This window comes from Rosa rugosa, chromosome 7 (genome assembly GCF_958449725.1).
Source record: "Rosa rugosa chromosome 7, drRosRugo1.1, whole genome shotgun sequence".
Classification (NCBI taxonomy): domain Eukaryota; kingdom Viridiplantae; phylum Streptophyta; class Magnoliopsida; order Rosales; family Rosaceae; genus Rosa; species Rosa rugosa.
Genome location: NC_084826.1, coordinates 39,608,282 through 39,626,506, shown reverse-complemented (window position 1 = coordinate 39,626,506; position 18,225 = coordinate 39,608,282). Strand labels below are relative to the sequence as shown.

The 18,225-nt window shown below is 40.2% G+C and overlaps 2 protein-coding genes across 2 annotated transcripts; one reads left to right on the top strand and one right to left on the bottom strand.

The window, feature by feature from the left end:
• Window positions 1-1,697: 1,697 nt before the first annotated feature.
• On the top strand, window positions 1,698-4,475 carry LOC133723292 (ATPase family AAA domain-containing protein At1g05910-like). Its single transcript, XM_062150105.1, has one exon. It carries the CDS (start codon window positions 1,698-1,700, stop codon window positions 4,473-4,475), a length of 2,778 nt encoding a protein of 925 aa, XP_062006089.1.
• Window positions 4,476-7,796: 3,321 nt separating this feature from the next.
• LOC133720275 (uncharacterized) lies at window positions 7,797-17,242 on the bottom strand. Its single transcript, XM_062146504.1, has 20 exons — window positions 15,869-17,242; window positions 15,383-15,586; window positions 14,514-14,618; window positions 13,646-13,711; window positions 13,302-13,466; window positions 13,013-13,087; window positions 12,748-12,899; window positions 11,531-11,666; window positions 11,371-11,440; window positions 11,147-11,274; window positions 10,980-11,036; window positions 10,366-10,551; window positions 10,175-10,267; window positions 9,896-9,981; window positions 9,735-9,801; window positions 9,587-9,653; window positions 9,351-9,487; window positions 8,527-8,618; window positions 8,352-8,418; window positions 7,797-8,265 (listed from the first exon to the last, which is right to left on the bottom strand). The coding sequence occupies exons 1-20, from the start codon at window positions 17,096-17,098 to the stop codon at window positions 8,101-8,103; spliced, it is 3,348 nt and encodes a 1,115-aa protein (XP_062002488.1). The 5' UTR covers window positions 17,099-17,242; the 3' UTR covers window positions 7,797-8,100.
• Between the last annotated feature and the right edge of the window lie 983 nt (window positions 17,243-18,225).

The following is an 18,225-nucleotide window of genomic DNA, read 5'->3' as shown; positions in this document are numbered from 1 at the left end:
TGTATAATGGAGTATTTAACAGCAGTTATTAAAGTGAAAAATAAATCTAAACTTGAGTGAATAAAGTAATGTTTTTTAAAATAGAGTGACCAACAATTGAGTCATAGTAGAATGACCAAATTGATAATTTTTCGAAATAAAAAATAAAACTAAATGAAGTGGGCAACAACCCAAAAGCTCATAAGAGTTGCCCTAGCCCAAGGCCCAAAACAACAGCCCAGCACCGATGCAAGCATGGCTTCACTGTGCAGATCCATCCGAAGCACCACGGCCCCCGCTGCCGCTGCGAGGAACACCACCAGCACCAGAGGCGGAGCCAGAAATTTAGTATAGGTGGGGCACTTAAATTTTTATTTCCATTAAACTTTTTTTTTTTTTTTTTGAAATGATTAAACTTATATTATTAAATAAAATAGTTTCATCATTCTATTTTAGTTCATCAACACTCTTAACCACTTTTATGGAAATAAGAACTCCCCGCAATTATACAAATACATGCATACAATAGAACTCTAGTTAGCTAACACGCAAAATATTTTTCTTAGCAGGAAAAAAGAAGAAACAATAAAGATAACTCTTTAGGTAGGTGCATAGGACAAAATTCACTAACAAATAACAATTAATAGTTTAGTGGCTGTGATATATAGCAGAACCACATATATAGTTAGAAACCAAAATTTGACTGGGGCACAGGACCCCGTAGGTCCTCACATAGCTCCGCCATTGACCAGCACCCCTCAACGTCGCCATCTGAGCCGTCGACACAGTCGCACAAGAGACCCGAACCAAGTCCCCAAACGCACCGCATCCCAACAGACCTTCGCCTGGAAAACAAAAACAGATCGGAGATCCATATCCATCCCACGCTGCCCTCCTCACCGTCCCTCGACTCTGTGCCAGGACCTCACCACCACAATGCTGCCAGGAGCTTGAAAACCAGCCAAATCACTGCTGTCAACCTCAAGCCAAAGCCAACCCAAACCGACCGGGCAAAGCCTTAGAAGGCAAAACTACCCGTTCGGCAACAACACCAACAACGTGAGACCAAGGCTAGCACGGGTGTTGGACCACCACCGGACGAGCACCTTGATTACGCCTGAAGTTGTACGCCACTCGCTTAGGTCTTGGGAAAAAAGTTATTGAGAAAACTTTGTTTTTTTTTTATCTCTAACAATTCAACCACGAAAAATTTTGTACGGGAGCTGCCTACATTTGTTGTGTAATTTTCTCCAATAACAGAACCAAAAGTTGATTCTGAAGGGGCCGAACAAGTAGACAATTATAAAGATTTTTTTGTTAATCCAAATTATTTATATATTTTTTTAATATAGATGGTTGTAAGAAAGACTTTGATTTTTAAACAAATAATATTAAATCTAATTAAAAGGAGTTGACTTTGGGTCTTAATTAGTAATAACTACACCAAAGTATTCAATAAATTTAATTTAAAGAAATTCTAAATCAGATTGTTTTAAATTTATTTTAATATTAAATGAGGTGACTGTATAAAGAAATTATTTATTACTTAATTATTTTAGGTAACTTATATTAATTGGAGGAGGTAGGAGGAGCCTTTGTTTTTTTTTTTTTTTTTCCTATGTCTTCTATGTCTTTATTTGTCTTTTCAATTAAAAAGGCAAAACCCTTGCGTATATGGTCGGCGGCTCAGCAAGTTGTATTACAAGACGAGTAGCATGATGAGTGACAAAGGGAGAAGGAAGAAGAGAGGTGGTGCCTCCAGAATTGGTGAGATGATGCGCGATGGCACCGCTACTCCGATTGCCTCCCTCAATACAGATTATGTATCAGACAGTTCCAATGACATGATGAAACCCTCTATCAAGAATCCGGGTGCATATCAAGATGCAGCATTATCACCTTACAAGCATGATCGACGTGAAGGATTGCGACCTCGTCGCTCAAACACAATTTCAACTCAAGATATAATTTTTGGGTATGACAATGATGATCCTGGTAGTTCGGTTGACCAGGATATTGAATACAATGATGGGGATGATGGTCAGAAAGATGATGGAGATATTGGTGAGGGCCAAGATGGAAGAAGACGTTATCATTTTCGAAATCGAAATCGAAATCGTGCACAAGTCCAAGTCGGCAGGTTCTCTATCGATCAAGGAATGGGGCCAAAGGTCGGTAAGGATGTAAGAGAGTGTGGATCCTCAGTTCATAAGCGTCATCGAATTACAAGGACTGATGATTCGGAGCCCGACCAAGCTCAAACTGCTGGGGCTGGGCCAAGCTCAGAGGGAGGGGTAGACATACAACCTCTGCAGCTGGTTGATCATAGTGTCAGTTTTGAGGATATAGGGGGGCTTTCTCAATATATTGATGCTCTGAAGGAAATGGTTTTCTTTCCTTTACTCTATCCAGATTTCTTTACTAGTTATCATATCACCCCACCAAGGGGTGTTTTGTTATGTGGTCCTCCTGGTACTGGGAAGACATTAATTGCCAGAGCCTTAGCCTCTGCTGCATCCAAGGCTGGCCGCAAAGTTAGTTTTTACATGAGGAAGGGTGCAGATGTGCTAAGCAAGTGGGTTGGCGAGGCTGAAAGACAATTGAAACTTCTTTTTGAGGAAGCACAGAGAAATCAACCTTCAATCATATTCTTTGACGAAATAGATGGCCTGGCTCCTGTAAGATCCAGCAGACAAGAGCAAACTCATAATTCTATTGTGTCTACATTGCTTGCTCTCATGGATGGTCTTGATTCCCGTGGACAAGTGGTTTTGCTCGGAGCAACCAACCGAGTTGATGCAATTGATGGAGCTTTGCGGCGCCCTGGTAGATTTGATCGTGAATTCAACTTTCCTTTGCCTGGCTGTGAGGCCCGTGCTGAAATTTTAGACATTCACAGTCGGAAATGGAAGCATCCTCCTTCGAATGAGTTAAAATTGGAGCTTGCAGCTAGCTGTGTTGGATATTGTGGTGCTGATTTAAAGGCTCTTTGCACTGAAGCTGCCATTCGTGCTTTCCGTGAAAAATATCCTCAGGTCTACACAAGTGATGATAAATTTGTAATTGATGTTGATTCAGTAAGGGTTGAAAAGTATCACTTTGTTGAAGCCATGTCAACAATCACCCCAGCTGCTCACAGAGGTGCTGCTGTGCACTCTAGGCCATTGTCTTTAGTAGTTGCACCATGCCTGCAGAGGCATCTACAAAAAGTCATGAACTATATATCCGACATTTTCCCTCCGATTGCAGTGTCATCAGAATTGACCAAGCTTTCCGTGCTGTCTGCTTGTGGCTCTGCCATTCCTCCTGTTTATAGGCCTCGGCTTCTTCTATGTGGTGGTGAAAGTTCTGGCCTGGATCATCTCGGGCCTGCAATTTTACATGAACTCAACCAGTTTCCTGTTCATTGTCTAGGACTTGCATCTCTTCTATCTGATCCTAGTGCAAAGACACCAGAGGAAGCGCTGGTACATATATTTGGTGAAGCAAGGAGAACGACGCCATCCATTCTCTACTTGCCACAGTTCAATCTGTGGTGGGACAGGGCACATGAGCAGCTCGGCACGGTTTTTCTGACTTTGCTACAAGAAGTTCCATCTGATTTACCTATATTACTACTTGCAACGTCATCTGAAGTTGATGCCATCACCTCTTCAATATTCTCCGAACGTTCTGTCTATCAAGTGGCCGGTACGCCATCTAATGAAGACAGATGTTTGTTTTTTGACCGTCTGATCGAAGCTGCCTTGTCAGTCTTGTTGGAGGGCAGGACTAAAAGGTCTCAGGCTGAACTTCCGAAGGCTCCAAAAGTGGCAAGCGGTCCAAAGGTGTCAGAGTTGAACGCCAAGGTAGAATCTGAGCAGCGTGCTCTTTGCCTATTGCAGATGTGCCTCAGAGATGTTTGCAATCGAATTCTATCCGATGAGAGGTTTAGTGCTTTTCACTATCCCATCTTGGATGAGGATGCTCCAAACTATCACTCAGTTATCCAAAATCCTATGGATGTTGCGACCCTGCTGCAGCGTGTTGACTCTGGGTTGTATGTTACATGTAAAGCATTCGTGCAAGATGTTGATCTTATAGTTTCCAATGCAAAGGCTTATAATGGAGATGATTACAATGGGGCTAGGATTGTTAGTAGAGCTTATGAGCTTGGATACGTGGTACATGGAATGCTGCAGTCACAGATGGGCCCTGCACTGATTGCATATTTTGACGAGATTGCTGCTCAAGGTGGCCTAGAAGATGTAACTGTTGTCACAAAGGCGAGTGCTCGACTTCGTGAGGGAAATCTGGATCCTAGCTACGAGGCACACAAGAGGCTTTTTGTGCAGCGGACCAAAACGTATGACATTCCACAGCTTGAGAGGCTTTACGCAAGAATTATGAAGGACATTTTCAACATCAAGGACGGAGACAAAAGCGATGTAGTGCCACCTATGCATTTAATTTTCAAGTATCTGTTGAAATTTGCAGAGGATGAAGCAAACTTCTGATTTTCTAAAAACAAGGAAAATCTTATTATTTAGTCGGATGTAAAGTAAGGATCTTCGCTTTATGCAAAATCCCAAAGTATATCAAAAAAAAAAAAAAATCCCTTCACTATAAACAAGGAGGTGACATCGTCGATACTCATTTTTTTGCAAACCACACTCCCGTCTATGCACATTTTCATGGAGGAGGTGTTGTTTGCTAAAAAAAAAAGGGTCCCAATATCAATCTTTCATAAAGAATTATCTTTACTATACCAGGTCAAAAATCTCTTCTTCTTGTTCATTTTCCTCCTTCAGAAGTGTCCCTTCTTCTGCATCCAAGTCCTCTGCCTTGGCCCTTTCTGCTCACTCTTGTTTTCTGGATGAGCTTGCCTGTTACCACCTGTTTGATCTCATCCACGATGCAATCTAACTTGGTTTTCATCAAGAAGTGGCCTAGAACTCTGAAGAAGTAAGTGCTACACAGAGCCGTCCCTTGACCAAGGCAACTAAGGCAGTGGCCTTGGGCCTCGGTTTGGGGAAGGCCTCCATCTCATATATATATATACACACAGCAAGGTTCCAAAGAGGACGTCCTTGCTATAGTTAATTTGCGGATGGGTCAAGCACAGCCGTCTATAGCAAGGACGTCCTCTTTGGAACCTTGCTGTGTGTGTGTGTGTGTATATATATATATACACACACACACACACACACAAGGTTCCAAAGAGGACGTCCTTGCTATAGTTAATTTGCGGATGGATCAAGCACAGCCGTCCATTTCTTTCAATGAAATGCAATGGCTCAGATCAATCTCCTTGAAAACCAAACCACAGGGTACTAAACAATATTTAGCCCTTTTAACAAAGAGCTAACAGGGTGGACCTATTGGAGGAAAATTGAGAGGATAGAGAGTTTTTGAATGAAATTGAAATGTCAGGGACTGAAATGATGTTGGAGGCAAAGTACATGGACTAAACAGATTCTATCCCAAGATTTTTTTTATACCGTGCCCAATCCTGAAATTCTTTCTATACATATAAACAACAATCAGAAAAATAAACCGGGAGTGCGAGATTCTGTTCTCTATAGAATAAGTTAGGGGTTTTGTCCATTTACCCCATTTCTAGGGATTTTTTTCCCACTTACCCCATTAAGTTTTTTTAATTCTCTCTTACCCAATACACTCTAAAGGAGTCTTCTCTAATACCCCATTAAGATTTTTTTTTTGTTTTTAATTTTTTTTTAATACCATTTTACCCCTCACCCCTTTGTTACTTAGAGAGAGAAATAGAGAAAATGGAAGAGAGAGAAACCATAGGAGACTTCGCCGGAGCCTGTCACCGGCCGCCGGAATCCGGTCACCGGTCGCCGGAATCCGGTCAACTTTCGCCGGAATCCGGCCAACTTTCGCCGGAATCCGGTCGCCGGATTCCTGTCACCGGCTGCCGCCCACCGGAATTTGCTGAAAATCTCACCGGAAAGTTTTTTTGCCCCCAATAGACATCTATTGCCCCCTAATAGAGGGGCAATAGACGTCTATTGCCCCCCAATAGACGTCTATTGCCCCAATAGTCTATTGCCCCCTAATAGACGTCTATTGGCCCCCAATAGACGACTATCAGCCATGTATTGCCCCCCAATAGATGACTATCAGTCATGTATTGCCCCCCAATAGACGACTATTGCCCCCCAATAGAACTTTCGTTTGTCGGAATGAAAATTAATCTTCCTAAAATTAGACAAATAAAACTTTAATTAACGAAAAAAAAAAAAAATTACATCAATTTAAAACATCTATTGCCCCGCAATAGATGTCTATTGCCCCCCAATAGTCGTCTATTGGCCCTCAATAAAACCTTTTTTTCTTTCTTTTTTCATTCTTTCTGGGCTTCTCCCACATTTTACAACGTGCATTCAATCCCCACCCAATATTTAAGACTCAACTCAAACTTTTCAAAAAAAAAAAAAAAAAAAAATTAGCCCAGACTCAAAAATAAACTGACATTTCTGAGCGTTGAAGAACATGAGAGCCTTGTGGAGAGCGAGAGTGTAGTTGTCCGGAGGAGGCTTGGCATGGTGGTGACGCGGCACGGTCTTGACGATGAGGACGATCAGTCCGGCGAGCAAGCCGGAGAGGAGGAGTGTCCTTACCGTCCAGATAAAGATCTTGCGGCTGACGATGACGCGTCCCAAATCCACGTACTTCTTCTTCTTTTGCTCCCCGGTGGGGCCCAGCAGCCAGCTCTGTTGCGTCTCGTCGAGCGGCCGAGACGACAGCGCCGCCCGGTCGAGGTCCTGCAGGTTCCGGCTGCGGTCGTCGTCGGTGGCCGAGTCCGCCGTGTTGATCTCCAGCGGGCCGCCCCATGGATCCCTATCGTACATGGCTGAGGTTCAGTACTGGAGAGATATCTGAGAGAGAAATATGAGCCAGAGGCTGGAACAAAGCTTCGTGCAGGGATTTGATCTTCAACCCTACACTACCATCACCGGTGAAAGAAAGGAGAGAGAGAGGGCGCGGAGGAGAGAAAGAGAAAGAGAGAGATGGCGTCGGTGATGGAGAGAGAGGAGTGGAGTGGCATCTGTGTAATTATTTAATTAGGCTGAGGGTAAATTTGTTATTTCTCCTTAAATTGGGTTAGTGGGAATAAAAATCTGTTGCTGGGGTAAGTGGGATAAATTTGGCCAATTTTGGTGCATTTGGTCAAGATCCCAATAAGTTATTTGTATGTCTTAAAAAACGGCTCTTTCTGTTAGCCCCTCAGGGGTGTGTCGTTGCTGGTACTGCTTGCTGAATATTATAAAATTGGATGACCTATTTCGATTAAAAAAAAAACAAACAAAAAAACCCTATACAGTTTTAATCATTAGCTAATACGTCAGAACAAAGGGAACTGATGTGTTGAAATTCATTTTTTTCTCAATCCAATCTTGGAAAACGGCGACAGGGGAACCCAGCAATATCGTGTGCTGATCAAATTCTTGCAGGATGATAGTTCTGATTTCTGATTTATGTTCTAGTTGAACCAAAGCAACAAGCTCAAGCTGGTACTGATCCACTGCAGTACTATACAGTCTCCACCACTTACAATCTTCCATCTTTGGGGTTTATACCAAACACAAGTAATCAAGCTGCTTTGAAGAAACTCAGCCGAACTGTAGAGAGTTTGATACAAGTAATCAAACTGCTTTAAATTACAAACTACATCGAAATGCATTTCATTGAGGAAATAATAAATCACAAAAGTTGATACAAAATGTCTTACTGGCACATCTTGATCTTTTGCATAGTATAGTAAAACAGTTTTCAATTTATGTAGCTTAGAAGTGTAATTGGGCCATGCATAAGCAACTCTATAATATATACACTGTATTGCAAAATTTTGACTATCCGCAACCTTTTTTTCATAATCCTTTGACAACTAGACAATGCAACCAGGCATTTGTGCCAAACCACACGCCAAATAAATTATCAAAAACCAAAACAGAATCGAAGAATGCACTATTGAACCAGAGACTAGACTGCAATAAGCCAACTTATGCAGATGCACTTTCTCGAGGAATGAATCAGGCATCCACCAATGCAAGAAAATATAATGATCAGAAGCGGCAATTTCCGTAAACAAAAAACAATGCCATCAGAAACGAATTATGATGAGAGTATAAATTGCAATGCAAGCTGTTGCTGGGGTTGCAAGGATGACCAGGTTGACGCAAGGGTAGAGGGCGGTAAAGTTTGTTGAAGCTGCCTTAATAAATTAATCATTCGACTAGTTGTTTGCTCTGTGGCCAAGTCTTTACCCGCACATATAACCTACACCAAATTATCCTAAATGGGTGAGACGCAATATTTCGGAGGAATCACGTTAAATAATTGTGCAGCAATTTCATACACAATACCTCGGCAAAAACCGCAACTATTTTCGGAAGATACTGATTATTGGGGCCCAAAAGCTCTCTATCCGACCTGTACTCAATGTGATAGCTCTTGATTATATAACCCCTTTTGAAAAACTAAATAAGGAACAACACCAAGTTAAAAGCCATGCAAACGTTCAAGATTGAACTTTTTTACCTTTCAACCATTGAACATAACTGGTCATGGACAACCTTGGCCTCAATCAAATCACCTTTTATAGGCAGACAACCTAACCAGGCAGGGACAAGCTGCCAAATAAAATCAGATATAAGAAACAACAAAAGGTGCAAACAGCACTACAAGCAAGCAAATAACGATAACAGGTGAGAACAGTATAATTATTATATAACATGGTAGCACATGATCAGTACTTCTGGTACATTAGTTATTTTCAACAGCTTCATCACAGAATGAAATGCTCCAGGATAACAATTAAATGACTCCGTTAACTTTTAAGACACCAGTCAATCAGAACATCGGGTAAAGTTGAACTAGCCAGAAAAAATGCCAGCGGAGAGCCGACGGTGCACTAGAAAACCACCTTGGAGCTCATGAAAAGTGCCTCAAAGCTAGTGGATTGTGGTTGGTTATGGCTTTACGCTACTACCAGAAAGGAGAAGAGGGATTGAGGTCTTCGTTTTGGTTTTTTAAATCCCAAACGGGGGGACACCTCCAAGGAAAATAACCCAAACGATGCTTTTGAGGACTATCAGTTCTCACAGGATCCTTATGCCAACCCTTCATCATACCTTGAGAATAGGTCCAAAATTAAATTGAATAGATGTATCTAGGGAAATTCACTTTGAAGAAACGAGGGTGCGCTCATGACCGCATATACACTCATAAGAGAAGTCAAAACCCAAAAGAGATCGGAGGGTGTAAATATGAGGACAATCATAGAAAAAAAGAGAAATGAAAATACCCAATTATGCAGCAGAGATTTGAAAAAAGTAAAGACGAGGCAATAGAATATCTTTCACCTGTGGTGCATCTATACTATCACGGTGGAACTGGCATATTTTCCCAAGAGCTGAAACAGCGTTGTCATATGCCATCATATTGTCAGAGTGTTGTGAATTGGGGTTCCTGATCACCATATCCAACCTAGAAAGAGCTTCTGCAGGGAGACAAAAATGAAATGTGATTTCCATCTACAAACATAGAAGCAATCAACTTCAAATAAGAAAAGAAACCAAGCAAGAGGAAAGCAACCTACCACCAACAAGAGGTTTGAACACAGATCCACCATACTCCGCACAAAGACCAACCCCATAAACAGCAGCCTGAAGTGGTTAATTGTTAGTATGTTAATTGTCATAGTGAGAAGTAGGCATGCACTAAGTGCAGTTAAAAGGAACCCAAACCTGACGAACATCTGAACTTTCATCATTGCAGGCTTCCAGTAGGAAAGGAACGTAAGTATCATAATATCTGTCTCACCGAAAAGCATATGATTTCATAAGAAAAATCATACATCACTATTCCAATAAGTGCGGAAAATAAGATAACAAAAGGAAATGCTTACTTAAGAGCAGCTTCACGGCAATGCTCTGCAATATCATCAAATATGCAAATGGCAATTCTCCTCTCTTCTGCAGTTTTATCCTTACCCTGATTGGTCAATAACCTTAATCAGAAAACATGTTTCAAGAGTTTCTTAATTTCAAAGCATACATTAAAAAATGAAAGGTAAAAGTGCTAAGCGCAGGAGGTTACTTGATTACAATTTATATCAAAGATTATTGCTTCATTTCATCATAGATATCCAAGTATTTCCTTGAACAACGGGTCAGGAAAAACTTACCAACATAGGTGTTATGTAAGAGGAAAGCTCGTCAAAGAAAGGCAAGAAAGATGCCTTGAATGTCTTAATCAAAGTTCCCAAGCAATCACCAACCTGAATGAAGGAAAAAAAGGAAGACTCAATGAAAATCTATTCTTCAAATAAAAACCACTTTACAATTCCATAAAATATTCCAAAATCTGAAAACATACCAGGTCAAAAAGCTCTTCTTCTTGTTCATTTTCCTCCTTCAGAAGTTCCCCTTCTTCTGCATCAAAGTCCTCTGCCTTGGCCCTTTCTGCTCGCTCTTGTTTTCTGGATGAGCTTGCTGTAACCACCTGTTTGATCTCATCCACGATGCATCTAACTTGGTTTTCATCAAGAAGTGGCCCAGAACTCTGAAGAAGTAAGTGCTACATTAAAATAGATCCTACTATAACAAGTAACAGAGGCACGCAGTACCGTAGCTCAACTCCAGATAAATTAAAAAATGAAAACAAGACTAAATGAAATTGCAGTTAGATGATTAGAAATAAAGAAAGAGGAAATTAAATTATCCTAAATTCTAGCCAAAAAATGAAAACATAGTACAAGACAGAATTTGAACTGATAAGCAGAACATGTTGACATACTTCTTGTTTTTACGAGTAAATTGATAAACATAGGACAAGCATAAAAACTAGGAATGGAAAGTAGGACTTGGGGATTTAATGCAGTAAGATAGAGAACCACAAGAAGCATTCATTGAATTTCATTTGCTTAAAAGCAGATGAGAAAGCTTAAGAGTTCAATTACACATGGAACGCATTAAATAGATCCTACAAACCTGCACACATTCGTTCAATGCATCTAGAATGCTGGCACAAATTTCTACCTCAGGTTCCTGCACACCACATACAGTTCAAGGCAATTCAAAACAGAAGATCGCTCGTATTGGAAATATACAAACAAACAGCAAAAGACATTCAAGAAATGAACCAAGGGGACCAAGACCTTGTGTAATGCTTCAACCAGTGCTGGTATTATGTAATCAGATAACTGCTTTACGTAGGACTCATTATGACCTTGAGATTGTCCCTTCTCTACTGCTAATTTGGCTGAGCGTAGGAGCTCCGGCATCGCTAAGGATTGTAGATAGTTGAAGTGTCAGTTCCAGTAGACTCCAAACGAAGCTGATGCAAATTAAAACTAGTAATAAGAACAGCTCTGGCTAATACCTGAAACAGCTGCCTTTCTAACTTCTTCATGGAAATAAAATTTGAGAAGAGGAACCAATGTTGGAGCAACCTACATGAACTTACACACAATCAGTATAAACTTACAGAACTTGATGAAAATATGGGAAACAAAAACGTGAAAGAGATGTCCATCGTCAACCTGATCAATCCACGGGAAAAATCCTTCCTTTAACTCATCAGCATAGCAACATAGCATGTTACAGGCTGTAGCTTTTTCCTCAAGAACACTAGTCTTAATCCCTATCCTTTTATCCCCAACAGTAATCATTTCAATGCTGCATTAAGAACACAAAACATGTCCACAAATGAAGGCACAAATTCTTTTCTTTTTTTTTCCTTAAAAAAAAAAAAAACAAACAAACAAACAGAAGGCATATCTTTTACTCGACTATTATTCAGGCAGAGGTATAAAATCTAAAAACTGCTGGTCCTTTTTTTTTTTTGAAATAAAGAACAGTAAATAAGAATGAACGATACATCACAACTCTACCTCAAAAAGAAAATATGATATTTCCAAAGGTAGGTTCAAAGGCATCATATTTTTTTAGAAGTTTGTGGCCTTTAGATTTTATAACATTGAATGGTAGGGATTAAATGTTATACAACTTTTTTTTGTTGAGAAAATATATAACTATGTTTGCTTAAAAGTTAAAGACTGAAAATTAAAAATAATAAGAAAACCACTCTCTCTCTCCTAAAAAGAACAAGCATTTTAAAGTTTATCTACTCCTCTTCTTTGTTCTTGGCTCTCTTCATCTCTAGCACAAAAGCAGACTGGTTATGAAGATTACCTCCACCTCTTCTTATTTCCCCTCTTAAAATAGAAAAATTATGTACATGAAAATCATTTGCACCCAAGGTCACAACCCGAATTCCCAAGATATGAAGGTTTTGGTAAAAAAATATAAAATGTAAAAGATAAAATATAAACAAAACTCAAACACCCATATAATGGTTTTGGATTTACATTGTCAATGGCTTATTGGTGAAAGTGCTCTTATTCAATGGAGCATGAAACACAAAATTAGCAAATTGTTAACCAGAAACCCATATTTGTTAGTAACAAATCTCATACCCTGTCACTTTATATTTTTCTGAAGTTCAAGAAGAAGAGGAGCTATCAACAGTAGGAGGTTTAGAGAGAGGAGAGAGAGAACTGTTATTTAAAATTTGTAATTTTTTTTAATGAATATTTAAAAAAATAATATTAGTTTTGTACCTTTTAATCTCCGCCATCAAATGTTATCAAATCTAAGGCCCACAAAATTCTGTCAAAAATTGTGTAAAAAATATGATGCCATTGAACCTGACCCTATTTCCAATGTGCATGAGTTGAAAGAAGAAACTTTAACCAACCTATCATCATCTTCATCAATTTCTGCATCTGAATCTGCAGAAGTAATTGTTACATCAGGCTTAAGCTGAGCAGACTGAAGCAAAGAAGGCATGACAACATTCATGTACGGGAGAAAATCCTGCCCAAGGCATTTGCAAAGTCTAGCCCATGCCTGCAACATAATTAAGCACTTCTTACTACCAATCAACAAGAATGAAACTTCATTAAATATATGCAGAAGTTTTTAATAAATTGCATGTTATTTTTTAAAGTGCAAGAACGTACTTGTAACATATAACTTGTTGTGGGGTCATCTGCCTCCATTTCAGATCCTTGCAATGACATCAGGACTTCCATAACCTTGCAAAACAATAGCGTCACTATTAATGGATCTCACGAGATCAATAACCTGGAATAGACAAGAATAGTAAAACAATTTGAAAGTTGAAAACAGAGAAGTCATAAATGCTTTAAGCCTCGAACAGAACAAAAGCCAAAAATTTCTACTGCGGTCAGCACCCAGAATAATAACAAAACGAGGTAAAATCAGAATCTGTAAATTTTATTTAGTCACCTGCTTTGCGTCATCCCTGAACTTATCCTTCCCGACAGCCATTCCAACCAAACTAATACACTCCATTGATTTTGCACGTAGCATACGATTAGCTTTGTCATTTGCATTAACCAAAATAGCTTTCAAGTAAGGCATTACAGCATCATAATACTTCTGGAATTGCTCCTGTTAATACAATACAAGCATGAAACATCAAAATCCAATAAATACATTCTAAAATAAACTGAAAAAATAAAAAATTACTTTGAGGTATATAAAAGTAGCCCCTGCTCCGCATATCCTAACCTCTAACCCCTAACAAACTTTATTATGAACATGAACTATAAGTTTTAAAATATAAATACCTGTGACGAATCAGCAACTGATGCTAAAGCTGTTAAAGCCCCCTCCTGGACCATCTGCTTTCCATTCTGGGAGGCGAAATTCAAAACATATAAATCCATAAAGAAGTATATGGCCTTTGTACTAACTACTAAGAAAAGAAATCTCACAGTCTCACACTAGAAGAACTTTAAACATTCATCACTGGCATAAGGGAAGGACTCTTTCAATTTCAACTCAGGATGCGAAGGGCTAGGTGTAGCTGAGAATTGGAATTTTTAAGAAAAAGAAAGTAGCATGCACTTTTTCTAACAAGATAAGTTCTCATTATTTCCCATTTCAATTTTCTCTGTCTCAAGACAGTATTTCCCCCAATAGATAGTTGAATTCTGTCATTATGACTATGCAAAAGCCAAAAGCTAACTGGTAAATCCTTTTTCCCTTGCACCTCTAATTACTACCAGTAAGAGTAGCATTCTCCTATCTTACATTTTTTTTTCCTTGCCCATTACCCTCCATCCTTTCCTATGCTCTTTTCAACATATCAGGTTCTCATTTTGTATTCCCTCCGCAACTACCTACACTCATGAGCAACCATTTATTGGCTAAGCTCATGTTGTAGTCAGCTTATAAAAATTCTATCTTCTGTAAAAGGGCCATGCATCCAAATATTAATTAAACTAATTATCCGATACAAGAAATATCTTCTGCATAGCTACTTCTACCAAAATGAAGTGGTTTCACCAATCAAATTCTTGAATGACAAACCTTTATCTTGAAGCCTTGAGAAATTTTGAACTGCTAAACTTATATTTACAAATACGCCACCAAAAAAAAAACAAACAAATGCCTCTGTATGAAAATGCCTTCTTGTGTAGGACAATTATTTACCTGTAGAAGTACAAGAAGCTTGCTAACAATTCCATCCAGGTATGGTACCAAAATATCTGGGGTGCAGTTTTCACTGAAATTGAGTACTGCTGAAGCAGCATGGGCCTGTAACATACAGAAAGATGAAACAATAAACCATCTCAATGAGTTCATTGGAAACTTCTAGAAGATAAAATTATATGTAAATGGTCTGCATGCAAGAATTTTGAATGTCATGCATGTCTGGCCAGTGGCCAATGTCAGAACTGATATGGGGAAAGGATAAAATGTCTTGTATATAAATACAGGGTTTGCCCAACACTTGTTGAGCTTCAGGATTATTCTACAGCAGTTCAGTATAACTATTTAATCAAAACATAGTTCCATCAATTACTACAATTTCTGAACAAGAATTGCACAAGCTTCATTACATAAAAGATTTTATCTCTAATATGCACAATAAGAAGACAAATCAACAAGTTTTCTGGAATCTGTATCATTTTCTAATTCAGGCTCACTAAAAGTTTAATCTGAAGTCGAAATATATTCCAGTTCCAAAATTAATACATACCAGGGCAGGGGGCGGGGGTGAGACAGTATTGTGTTGGATAGGCATTATATTATTTTTATTAGCATAAATGGTTCATATTTAAACCCTCATAAATATCCAAATTTCTAATTGCTAACATTCACACCTTCACAAGTTAAAGTAGTCGGAAACACAAAAGTGTGTTTAATTTTATGAATATCATAATATGCAAACAATCAGGTACACCCAATCATTAATTGTTGTGCAAATGAAAGCCAACTATTACCAGCTTTATTCCTAAAGAGGAGGTGTTGAGTTAATGAACATATACCTATATTGAGTATAAAGCAGAGTTGCAAACCTGTACTCGTGGATTTTGGAAGTCATCCATTGCTCCAGCTAATGCAGGCAGCACTCGCTGGTGATACTTTTCTTGTAAGTTTGGGCCTAAATCCGTTGACAATTGCCCAACTGCATTAATTGCTGCCCACCTCACACGTGGGTGAGGATCTTGGAACGAATTCAATACCATTGATACCACCTGTTCGAGGTTTTGTACCATTACCTGCATCAATGAAGATATGTTAGAGAAGCAACTTGGAAGGGTATACAGCCTAGCAGATGGATAACTAATGTGAGAGGTAATGTTGTCATAAGAGTCTATGAAAAGCAAAAACATCTACGATGATGACAAAGCATTCTGATAAAACAACAATAACAAGTAAGTCAATGGCTCAAACTAAGTATCATTGTCCAGAAAGATGAGTTTGACAATATGGTATAGACAGTAACAAATTAAACAATAGGTGTCTTAATAAAGCACGAGCATTGGCAAGTGAAGTTGTACCTTAGAGCACCCCTCGGCAATCTGGGCAAGGGCAATGTGCACGGCGTGGTGCTTTTGCCATTCAGGGGCAACCAAGTAAGACGGAAAAAGCTCGGAAGCAACAGGGACAATGGTATTGCCGCCCAATGAAATTGAAAGTCTGTCCAAACACTCCTGTCCAAAGCCGTAATTGCTAGTCTCACCAGCATCCTCATTCTCAGTATCTGCAGTGTACCAGTCGGGGTCGTCCTCAAGGTCCAACAACATGTTCATAAGTATGGCAAACAACCTATGAATAAACTGAGGCAACTTCCTCATCATCCCGGGGGCTCTCTCCCTGGCCTCAGCCAGAGTGATGACAAACTCAATGGCCAAATGCCTTGTACCTTCCTCGAGGGACGCAGCCTCCGCAATTTGAAGCATAGAGCCAACCACATCCACCAATTGCCTCCGCAGGAACCTCGGCTCGGTCCCGGCCAACTCGATAAGCAACTCCAGCGCCTCCTGCGCCGTGGCCTCCTGACCGCCGTTCAAGGCCTCCGTCAAAGTCTGCATCATCAAGGGCAACAGGTCCTGGAACCTGTCCCTGTCGGAGGCGCTGGTCAGGCACTGGATGAAATTGACAGAGGCGCCGAGTGCTGCAATTCTGACGTCGGCGCTCTTGCCGGCGGCGTTGGACAGGCACTGGTAGAAGACCGAGTGGAGCGTAGTCAACTGCGGGACTAGGGTTTCGCCGATGTAATGCGCCAACTGCGCAAAAATCAAAAGCGCAGACTCCTGGAGCTTGGAATTATCGGAGGTGACGCAGTGGAACATGAACGGCAACAGCTCCGGCCATTGGTTATCGGGTAAGATGGCGGAAGCGAGCTCCGAAACGGTGTCGCAGAGCTTCTTGGCCATGGATTTGGTGGATTCTGATTGGAGGCAAGTGAGGAGTGTGGACTTGAGGGTCGACTGAGTGGAGGGCCTGAGGCGGGGCCAGAGGAACGAGTCGTCGCGAGTGAGCTGCCGCCGGAGGAGGATGACGGACATGGTGCGGGCCTCGGGTCGGGTCGAGGCCTGTAACACATGGACCAGCTTCAGTAAGAGGGCGTCCGGGTGGGCCTGCTTGCAGAGGTTGAAGAGGGCCTCGGCCTGCGACCGTTGCTCGTTGCTGGAGGACATGAGATGAGAGATTAGGGTTTCGAACTGACTCGGGTCCGGGCCAAGAATTATGGCCAGCTGCTGCTGCTGACTTGGATCGGCGGCCATCGGAATTTGCTCGGAGGGAAAGGGAAGGAGGCAAAGAGTTTAGGGGAGGGGGGAGAGAGAGAGGGTTTTGCTTTTTAAATGCGACACGACACACTTCTGGTCTCTCTCTCTCTCTGCGCACCGTTGCCTACTCTCACCCTTTTTTCTTTTTCTTTTTTTTTTTCGTTCTTGTTTTTTTCCCCCTTCAAATTATCGCCACCTTCCAAATTCAAAACAGCAAGTCCATATTACATTTTGTCTTAGACACCATCCAAATTCCTTAAATAAGAGTTCTACATCAAATTCAGTTTCACCACAAGAGAAGAATCTGATTCTACGTTGACTTGATTAAAATTAAATCATCTCTAAACCAAAATACGACACCTAGATATATGCTATCAAAATTTTTCAAAATAGCAAGTTCATCACTTACATTTTTTTGTTTTAGACACGTTTTGTTCAACTCTTAAGTGTACTTATTGGTGTTTAAGCCACCAAAATATTTGTCTTATAAGGTCAGTCTCAGACCAAAACACGTGCTTTTATGCCCTCTGATTTTGCCCTTGCATCCTCTCAACGGAGAACATGACTAATTTCTATCTAAATTCATCATCTCCGTTCCCAATTGAATTTCAAAGTTAGGAGAAATGATGGGCTTGTTCTCTGCATTTTCCTCTTTTCAGTTTTGCCTTAGCTGAGCTTCGGTTTTCTTCTATCGATGAGTTTGCATATTGTTGTTCATCTCTGAGATTGTTCATTCCTCTGAATTTGAGGCTTGTAATTCCTGATCGAGGGTTTGAAAGTTGCTTATATCTCTTATCTCCATCTTCGATTTGTGATTTTGCTTTTACAATTATTATCAAACTTTTTTTTTTTTTTTTGTTGAAGTGTGCCTGCCCTCAAGCCTTGATTAATAAAATTGCAGAATACAATGTTGGGGACATAGAGCCTGAACCCCAAATTACAATAAGCATAGAGAAAACATCCTATAATAATACCCGGATTCTCCACAAAATCTATATATTCTAACAAACACCAATTAGCAAAGAGTGCACGAATGGCTACTCTATTTGCTTTGACATAGCGATGACATACTGGAAAGATAACTCTATTACGAAGAATCATAATTGCAAATAGCATAGCTTTCC

Coding starts and splice junctions, on each gene's coding strand:
- LOC133723292 (XM_062150105.1), top strand. CDS start 1,698: ATGAGTGACAAAGGGAGAAGGAAGAAGAGAGGTGGTGCCTCCAGAATT.
- LOC133720275 (XM_062146504.1), bottom strand. CDS start 17,098: ATGGCCGCCGATCCAAGTCAGCAGCAGCAGCTGGCCATAATTCTTGGC. Junction 13,467..13,645: donor CAGTTGCTGATTCGTCACAG/GTATTTATATTT, acceptor TTGTATTAACAG/GAGCAATTCCAGAAGTATTA. Junction 8,419..8,526: donor TTATGTTCAATGGTTGAAAG/GTAAAAAAGTTC, acceptor CATTGAGTACAG/GTCGGATAGAGAGCTTTTGG.